Below are 8,984 nucleotides of genomic sequence, written 5' to 3'. Positions count from 1 at the left end.
CCGATTTTAAAAGTCTACTTTTAAAATCGGCTATCAAATAGCCGATTTTAAAAGTATCACTTTTAAAATCGGTTATTGAAAAACCGATTTTAAAAGTAGTATCAGAGACTTAATCTATGTTATCTCTGCTCCCATTCTCCCCCTAGCTCCATTCTCTACTCTTTGGTTTCAATAGTTCTTATATTATTCTCTTTACTCTCTCGGGTTCTAATCTGAAGTATGCAGCTTCTCATTTTCTCGGAAGAATACAACATCAAGGTAACATTCTCGTTTCATGTCTCTTATTTCGTTATTGCTGGGCGAATTTTGAGTCTGGAACGGCTCCAGAACGGCCCGATCTGGGGCCGTTCTAGATATGCTTCATGCAAATGGACTTCTTTCTCATCTCACTTCAGAGAGGTGCAACATGATGAACTTATTCTTGGAGATGGACAGAATACTGCATCCAGAGGTACACTGGCCCCCTTATGTTTATTGTCATGATTAGTGCTGGAATGATCAATGTGACGACTTGATTTTTCTATTATACATAAGTCGAACATTACATTTATTAGTAGAACAATTAATGGCACCTTTGTTCCCGTCTCTCAAATATTTTTTTGACATCTCCAGAATGGTGAATTTTTATTTATTTATTTGAATCTAGTCATGCAACCTCACCTATTGGTATGATGCACAGTCTTGTGTTCTTTTTTCTTTTGAAAATACAAGCTATTGTCTTGTCTGTGTCAATGATCTATGAAGCCTAATACTGACATAACATTACATGGCTTGGTAGGGATGGGTCATTTTTTCTAATAACATGGGAGTTATAGATATGGCTTGCACACTTGCTGCACAAGTACGTTGGGAAGCAAGGGTAATTGACCTTCAAAATGGCAGTGATCAGCGGCTTCTTGTTTGCTAGAAACCATTTCTGAAAAAATGATTAGATTGGCTCTATTGTGTCTCACCCTAGTGAATGAACACGTTGATTTGCTTTGGTAATTATTACGATCCATCTCTTATCCTTAGGCTCATTATTAGTATTGATATTTCTTTATTTATCTTTTAATATTAATAGATAAATATAGATAATATTTTATATAGGTAAGTTCTAGAATGGAGTTGTTATGAATCTGTTTGTGTTTCTCTATGAATATATTGTATACCTCTATCAATGGTATCAATGAAGAATCACAAATTGTTATTTTTACTCCTTTTAGTTGTAGAATTAGGACTAGACGTAGTGATAAAGTAGTTATCTTTCACCTATCAATGTTGCTTTCATCAACGAATCTCCTCTCACACACAAGCAATTATTGGATGCTATAAAACGCTAGTGTTGGTCATGTAGGACATGGGATCTGCATTGGTCTTGATGTGTACTATACTAGTGTTATGGTTTTGTCAAACTAAGCTTGATTATCTTGCTTCCAAAATTGTGGGAGGGATGAATCTAAGAATCCATGATAACTTTGCAAGCAACACTGCTACGTTTGGATTGTAATACTGATGGTTAAACTGAAAACCTGCCAAAACCATTTACTTTGACAAACATTCTAATTTTCTCGTTTTGTAATTTAAGATGCATCATAATTTGTAAGTTACTTTGATTACATATATGATTGACATTTATCAACTCTTGTCATTTGTATGTAATTTGGTTTATTAAAAACATATGAATTGTCTGGTATTTTATTAATTTGCAAGTTTTGTTCAGGAATCCTCCTAAAATAAGTCAAATATTTTAAAAAAATTAACCACTTTTAAAATCGGTCAAAGTGATACTTTTAACATCGGTCACTGTTTACCGATTTTAAAAGTCTCACTTTTAACATCGGTCGGCGACCGATGTTAAAAGTCTCACTTTTTAAAATCGGTTCTTTTAAAATCGGTCAGAGAACCGATTTTAAAAGTATTTTTTTTCACTAGTGCTGTTTTATAGATTAAAGGCTCAACAAGCTGGAATTCATGTTGAAAACACCAATTCAACACATCTCTAAACCATTGGCACTACCACAACTCTAATACCCGCTTTCTCTCATTATATTATTCTTTGCTTTTCTTTAAAGAGAACATGCAATTATGATGACCTCCCTTTTTGCAGGATGGCAAAACGGGAGAGAATGTGACATTTAAATATTGCTTTATATTAAATTATATTTATTTTCATGCTTTGATGATATGTATGTTATACATATTCTAGTATGTTGTTAAAATAGAACATGCATCATATTTGCGATATAATTTCTCTTTGATACATCTCATGCATACCTTAAACTAAACATAAATGATATGTATGATATGATGTGAATTGTGTATGCTTTGAAGAAAATCATGGTATGATATGCATACTCATGCATACTCTGATATCATACTCTTTGAAATCCTTGCTATAATATTTCAATTTGATGATCTTATCTTGGACAAACTATATTTGTTAGTGTAAAATGCTTTTCATAAATTTCGATCTCTACAGACACATTGCATTTTTGTGGAGAAATTTTTTATAAAACTCTTTGAAGTTATATGCATTATTTCAGGCGGAGCTTTTCTTAAAACTCCTTCCAAAAGGCTCCTTTTGATGAAAGTTTAAAATCCTTTTTATTAAAATTTTAATAATATTTGTCATCATAAAAAAAGTAAAGTATTGTTAGAAGTGAAGGCTTATGAATTGGGCTTTTTATCACAATAAATAAATAAATAAATAAAATTATTAAAATAAATTAATAAAAAACTAATTATCAAAATAAATAATTTCTGCCACGTAGGATGTATAAGACTTCATGGAAAGTGGCGAATTTTAAACATCTGAAAAGTGCTCCCTATACCACATGAGAAGTGTAGAAACGATGCAACATATTACATAAAAAACGTCAATAGTGTTGACAACTTCTATACGATGTTTTCTTGCTTCATGGTGCGCGGGTTTGACCAAAACATCAAAGAAATCGTCACCTAGATTGACGACTTACACGAACGCCCAGGGTACCACATTCGTCACTGTCAGGCCATTGAGGTTATTGTTTCCTGCAGAGGCGGAGACGAAGACGCCAGCCTCGTTGGCTTCGAAAGCCCCCACAACGATGACGTCCAGGTGGTAAGGCACCACCACGCCCCCCACGCTAGGGAGATCACGTCCACACCGTCGGCCACGGTGGTGTTGAATGCGGCCAGGATGTCGGAGTTTTAGCAGCCAACGTTCCAACAGATCTTGTAAACAGCGAGGCGAGCCTTAGGAGCCATCCTGGCAGCCATTCCTTTGGCGTAGCCCATGGTGGAGGTTGGGAAGACGTACCTTCTGGTGGCGATGGAGGCGATGTGGGTGTCGTGGTTGTCGGAGTCTCTAGGGAAGCAATACTCGAGGGTGCTGTTCATTTTGCCATTGGTGGCTTTGTAGCCGGCGTAGAAGTAGCGGGCTCCGATGAGCTTGCGACTGGGAAGGAAGTGTTTTCCGGCGACACACTCGTACTAGTGCTTGTGCTACAAGACGTCTAGCATGGTGACGTCTTCTATTTGAAGAAATTTGTAAAGAAAATGTTCACTATAGTGATGTTTTCCCTTATACATGTCATAGTATGAACCGAGGTAATTTGTCTAAAGAAATCGTCATATGTATTGACATTTTCTGGATCCTCTCTCTCCTACATGGTAAAAACAATTCATTTTAGTAATTAATTTTTTAATTAATTTATTTCAATAATTTTATTTTATTTTGGCTAAAAACCCTATGAATTGTCCCCACTCTTAGATAGTATTTTGATGTTAACTAAACTTGTTAAAGTTACGTGACAAAAGTTTTGTGAAAAGTCTTTATCAAAATCACGTTTGATTTAATGAAGTATCTGAGACTCGTATATATGAGTACTATATAACGCAAGTTTCCAATAAGAGTTATATATATATATATATATATATATATATATATATATATATATATATATATATATATATATATATATATAAAGCATCTAATGTACATTTAAATTTGGGTCAACATGATGTATTGATGATGTTTATGCCATATTTTGAAAGTAACAGTCATAGAATTACAAGAAATAAAATGCAAAACATAGTTAATAGTGTATAAATATTAAATTGCTAATAAGATGAAAATTTTGTATTTTCAAAGTTAAGAAATTAAATATTTGATATTTCTATTTTGAACTATGTAAACTGAGATTACATATGGAAAAAAAATAAAGAGATACAAATTACAATTTAGGTTATTTTTTTTTATTCGATGTTAAAGGGTCATAAATGTTTTAGCAAAGAGAAAAGAATTTTGCCAATTTTATACAAGATGAGAATAAAATTATAAAAGGTTTTGTAGGTAATAAGCATTTCCTTTGAATATAGAAAGTTAGACAGCAATTGCATTATTTTGAACATTGAATAAGAGAAAGACCCATTATCCGACAAAACTCGGTCTGAAACATGACGTTATCGTTCCCAACTGGAGCTTCCTTTATAAACCCCTTACTCTTACACACTCTGTAAGCACTAAGCAGTAAACATGGGTCTCTCTTCCGTTGTCATCACCTTTCTCATCTCTTTCCTCTCTCTCACCGCCGAGTCAACTCAGCCTCCATATTCTTGCGACGCCTCCTTCCACCCACGCTACCCATTCTGCAACCCCGAGCTCCCCATAACTCAACGCGCCAAAGACCTTGTCTCGCGACTCACCCTCGACGAGAAACTCGCCCAACTCGTCAACACAGCACCCTCCATTCCGCGCCTCGGCATCCCCAGTTACCAGTGGTGGAGCGAAGCCCTGCACGGCGTCGCCGACGCCGGCCTCGGCATCAGACTCAACGGCACCATCAAAGGCGCCACCAGCTTCCCCCAGGTCATTCTCACGGCCGCCACCTTCGACCAAAACCTCTGGTACCAAATCGGCAAGGTCAGTAATGCCCCAATCTTTCAAATGCTTATATACACTTTCAGCCGTGTTTGTTTCTCTGATGTGGGGCTTTATGGGGTTATATTATTGTTCAGGCTATTGGGACGGAAGCTCGAGCGGTGTACAATGCGGGACAAGCGACGGGGATGACGTTTTGGGCTCCGAACATAAACGTTTTCAGGGATCCACGGTGGGGGAGGGGGCAGGAGACGGCGGGGGAAGATCCTTTGATGAATGCAAAGTATGGTGTGGCGTATGTGAGAGGGCTTCAAGGGGATTCCTTTCATGGAGGCAAACTTGGAGAGAGGCTTCAAGCTTCAGCCTGCTGCAAGCACTTCACTGCTTACGATTTGGACCAATGGAAGGGCATCAATCGCTTTGTCTTCGATGCTCGTGTAACTCTTGCTTCTTTTTATTTTATTTATTTATTATTTTTTTCTTTTTCTTTTTCAATGCCTTCCATCGATGCTTCAAACTCAGGACCATAATGTGTTATTTTATGTTTAACAATTTTTTATCTAACTGATTTTTTTTTTATAATTAGAATGCTTCTGCTTCGCTGATTTACCATCATTATCCTTGTGAGTATTGACAAAGAGAATCGTTTGATACCTAGACTTGGATATAAAGTTAGGCTCGTGATGTGACACTATATAATGTGGATGTTTACTTACTCTATTTTTTTTTCTTTCAATTGTGCCCTTTTGTTAATTCTCTGAATGCTTTGTGATTCAGGTAACGTCGCAAGATTTGGCGGATACTTATCAGCCTCCATTTCAGAGTTGCATAGAGAAAGGTCGAGCAAGTGGGATAATGTGTGCCTACAACCGCGTCAATGGGGTTCCAAACTGTGCAGATTTCAATCTCTTAACCAAAACCGCAAGAAAACAATGGAAATTCGACGGGTATAATACCTTGTACCATTTTGAACCTATAGTGCATGATAATTAAGTTGGTCTTTTCTTTGGTGAAACTTGTTTTTCAAAATTGGATGGATTGGTGAAACTTTGTTTAAACAATTGTTTTCTTTGAAATTTGGATTTGAGAGTGATACATTACTTTGTCTTAAAACAAACGTTTTGACTGTAAAATTTTAGGTATATTACTTCAGATTGTGGTGCAGTCTCTATCATACACGATGAGCAAGGTTATGCAAAAACAGCAGAGGACGCTATAGCCGATGTTTTTAGGGCAGGTATAGTGTCCCACACTTCCTATTCTTTAATTATTCAAACATTTCCTTCCATTATTTATGTCATAATCTAAATATACGCTTGATGCTTTGCTTGTAAAATTAATAGAAAATATATATCATGCACATTCTTTAATCATTTGTTATCTACGCCAATATTTCTAGCAAAGTCATGTGGATTGGCCCGCACTTATAGTAGGTCCCCCCACGTGCTCAATGCCATGCCTGAATTTCATCCTTAGCATTCAAGGTCCCCTATGGTTGTACTTTGATTTAGTGGTGAACTATCCTTAGCCTGGATTCAAGTAAAAATGTTTGTGTAGCACGTAATTGTTAATAAAGTTTTTATTTATTTATTTATTATGAATTGACAGGGATGGATGTGGAGTGTGGTGACTACATAAGCAAACATGGAAAATCAGCAGTGGTAAAAAAAAAATTGGGCATAGGTGAAATGGAGCGTGCCCTTGAGAACCTATTCTCCATGAGAATAAGGCTAGGCCTATTCGACGGAAACCCCACGAAGCTTCCATTCGGCAGCATCGGTCCCAGGCAAGTGTGTTCGAAAGAGCACCTTCACCTAGCTCTGGATGCAGCAAGAGACGGCATGGTGCTTCTAAAGAACACAAACTCACTCCTCCCACTTCCTAAAACAAACCCTACCCTCGCGCTCATAGGCCCCAATGCCAATGCCACGTCACTCGTTGCGTTGGGAAACTACTACGGTCGTCCTTGCAACTTGGTTACGCTCTTGCAAGCCTTCCAGGGGTACGCTAAGGACACCCGTTACCACCCTGGCTGTCACAATGGCACGCACTGTGACCGTGCCAGCATCCAGGATGCGTTGGACCTTGCTAAGAATGTCGATTATGTTGTGCTCGTTATGGGCCTGGATCAGAATCAGGAGAGGGAGTCCCATGATCGTCACTATTTGGGCCTGCCTGGGAAGCAGGAACAGTTGATCCACACAGTTGCCGCGGTTGCTAAGAGGCCCGTTGTTTTGGTGCTCTTGTCTGGGGGCCCAGTGGATATTACTTCGGCTAAGTTTGATCACAAAGTTGGAGGGATTTTATGGGCTGGCTACCCTGGGGAGCTTGGAGGCCTGGCCCTGGCCCAGGTTATCTTTGGTGATCATAACCCAGGTAAATTTTTTTATTCTAAAAAAAATATATTAAATAGTCCAAAATAACCACGTGTACCACATGCAATTAATTTTTTTACGTAACGCAGGAGGAAAACTACCAATAACATGGTACCCAAAAGACTACATCATCAAAGTACCCATGACAGATATGAGAATGAGAGCTGATCCAGCAACAGGGTACCCTGGAAGAACCTACCGATTCTACACTGGTCCAAAGGTTTACGAATTTGGCTATGGCCTAAGCTACACCAACTATTCCCACAACCTCATCTCTCTCTCTCAAACCACCCTCCACATCAACATATCATCGACCCATTATTACGTGACCGAAAATTCCGAAACCATACGTTACAAACTTGTTTCGGAGTTGGGGGAAGAAACATGCCGAAGCATGTCCTTGTCGGTGACCTTAGGAGTCACGAACCACGGTAGCATGTCGGGGAAGCATCCGGTGTTGCTGTTCACGAGGCAGGGGAAGGTGAGAAACGGGAATCCGGTGAAGCAATTGGTGGGTTTTGAGAGTGTGAAGGTGGATGCAGGGGAAACGGTTCAAGTGGGGTTTCAGCTAAGTCTTTGTGAGCATTTTAGTCGAGCCAATGAGGGTGGTTCTTTGGTGATTGAAGAAGGCTCTTATTCGTTGGTTGTGGAGGACCATGAGTATCCAATAAATATCACACTTTGATTGATGCAATGCAACCGTTGAAGCTAATAATTCGCAACTTGCTTCAAGTATTTGCTCTCATGAAACAAATGATAGCATTGATTTCTGTATTTTAGTGCGAAACATACGTTCACAAATTATGTGTTGTGATCAACTACTGAATGGCTGAATGATTGTGGAGAGACTTTAAAATGAGGCTATGACAAGTTATAAGAAATATTCTTGTAACTATGACAAGTGAAAAAAGCACTCTATCCTCAATCTCTACAAGGAATTTTAGTATTATCATTTGCTAAAAAAGTCGTTGTTAAGTATTAAAAGCAATGATATATTATAGTTAATTATCAACAAGATTACCATGCAGACTATGAAACAGAGGTAATAACCCTAACGAGCATGCCAAGCCATCAATAATACCCACGAGTGAACCATCAGATTATGTATCGATTTTGTTCAGCCACTCATGACTTTTGCATCAACATACAATTTTTTAAGGACAAGCCGCTGATAAATTCTTCGAATTTGAATCCTCCCTATTTCTTGATGTCCATTACTAAAGTTTAGGGTATAAATACCATTAACATTTTTCATTCAACACAAAAAACTAATCTCTTTTGGGAGTTTGACATAAATTAAATAGTTGAATTTTTTTTCTTAGTTTTGATTTTTTTACACATACAAGAGTCAGGAATCGAACTACAACAACTTAGTTTAACGACAAGATTTCTCGTGATTTATATTTTAGTTAGTTGATATATGAAGCTTGAAGCATAGGAAGAATCACTTTTTTTTTTGTAAGGTTCCTACTTATTTTGGTTACATTTTTAAACAAAATTAATTACTAATTAATTTTAATTTAATAGCTTGTCTCTTAATATATTGATTCTTATCAAACTCAGGTCATAAACTTTACACGATTTACTTTGAAGATTCTTTTTAACAAAAAGAATGTTTATAAATAACGGAGGAACTTCAAAATTATATATAGTGAAAATACAGTGTATAAAAATTCTTTTGTTTTCTTCATGAAAAGTGCGTATATAGGAATTTATGTTCCTTAATATGTACTTCATTGTATATCCGGTTGATAAGATGTTGGATA

At 37.3% G+C, this 8,984-nt stretch overlaps 1 protein-coding gene across 1 annotated transcript; it reads left to right on the top strand.

Moving 5' to 3' along the window:
- The first annotated feature begins 4,383 nt into the window (after positions 1-4,383).
- LOC109805347 (putative beta-D-xylosidase 7) lies at positions 4,384-8,113 on the top strand. Its single transcript, XM_020367395.3, has 6 exons — positions 4,384-4,885; positions 4,981-5,280; positions 5,621-5,790; positions 5,983-6,080; positions 6,452-7,219; positions 7,308-8,113. Exons 1-6 carry the CDS (start codon positions 4,499-4,501, stop codon positions 7,901-7,903), a joined length of 2,319 nt encoding a protein of 772 aa, XP_020222984.1. The 5' UTR covers positions 4,384-4,498; the 3' UTR covers positions 7,904-8,113.
- The last annotated feature ends 871 nt before the right edge of the window (positions 8,114-8,984 follow it).

This window comes from Cajanus cajan, chromosome 9, assembly GCF_000230855.2.
Source record: "Cajanus cajan strain Asha chromosome 9, NIPB_CcT2T_4, whole genome shotgun sequence".
Classification (NCBI taxonomy): domain Eukaryota; kingdom Viridiplantae; phylum Streptophyta; class Magnoliopsida; order Fabales; family Fabaceae; genus Cajanus; species Cajanus cajan.
The sequence above is the reverse complement of the archived record's forward strand: the minus strand, read 5'-3'. Positions and strand labels throughout refer to the sequence as shown.

Excerpts from the sequence above, each read along its gene's own strand:
- LOC109805347 (XM_020367395.3), top strand. The coding sequence starts at position 4,499 with ATGGGTCTCTCTTCCGTTGTCATCACCTTTCTCATCTCTTTCCTCTCT. Across the intron at positions 4,886-4,980 it reads TCTGGTACCAAATCGGCAAG|GCTATTGGGACGGAAGCTCG; the intron begins GTCAGTAATGCC and ends ATTATTGTTCAG. Across the intron at positions 5,791-5,982 it reads AAACAATGGAAATTCGACGG|GTATATTACTTCAGATTGTG; the intron begins GTATAATACCTT and ends GTAAAATTTTAG.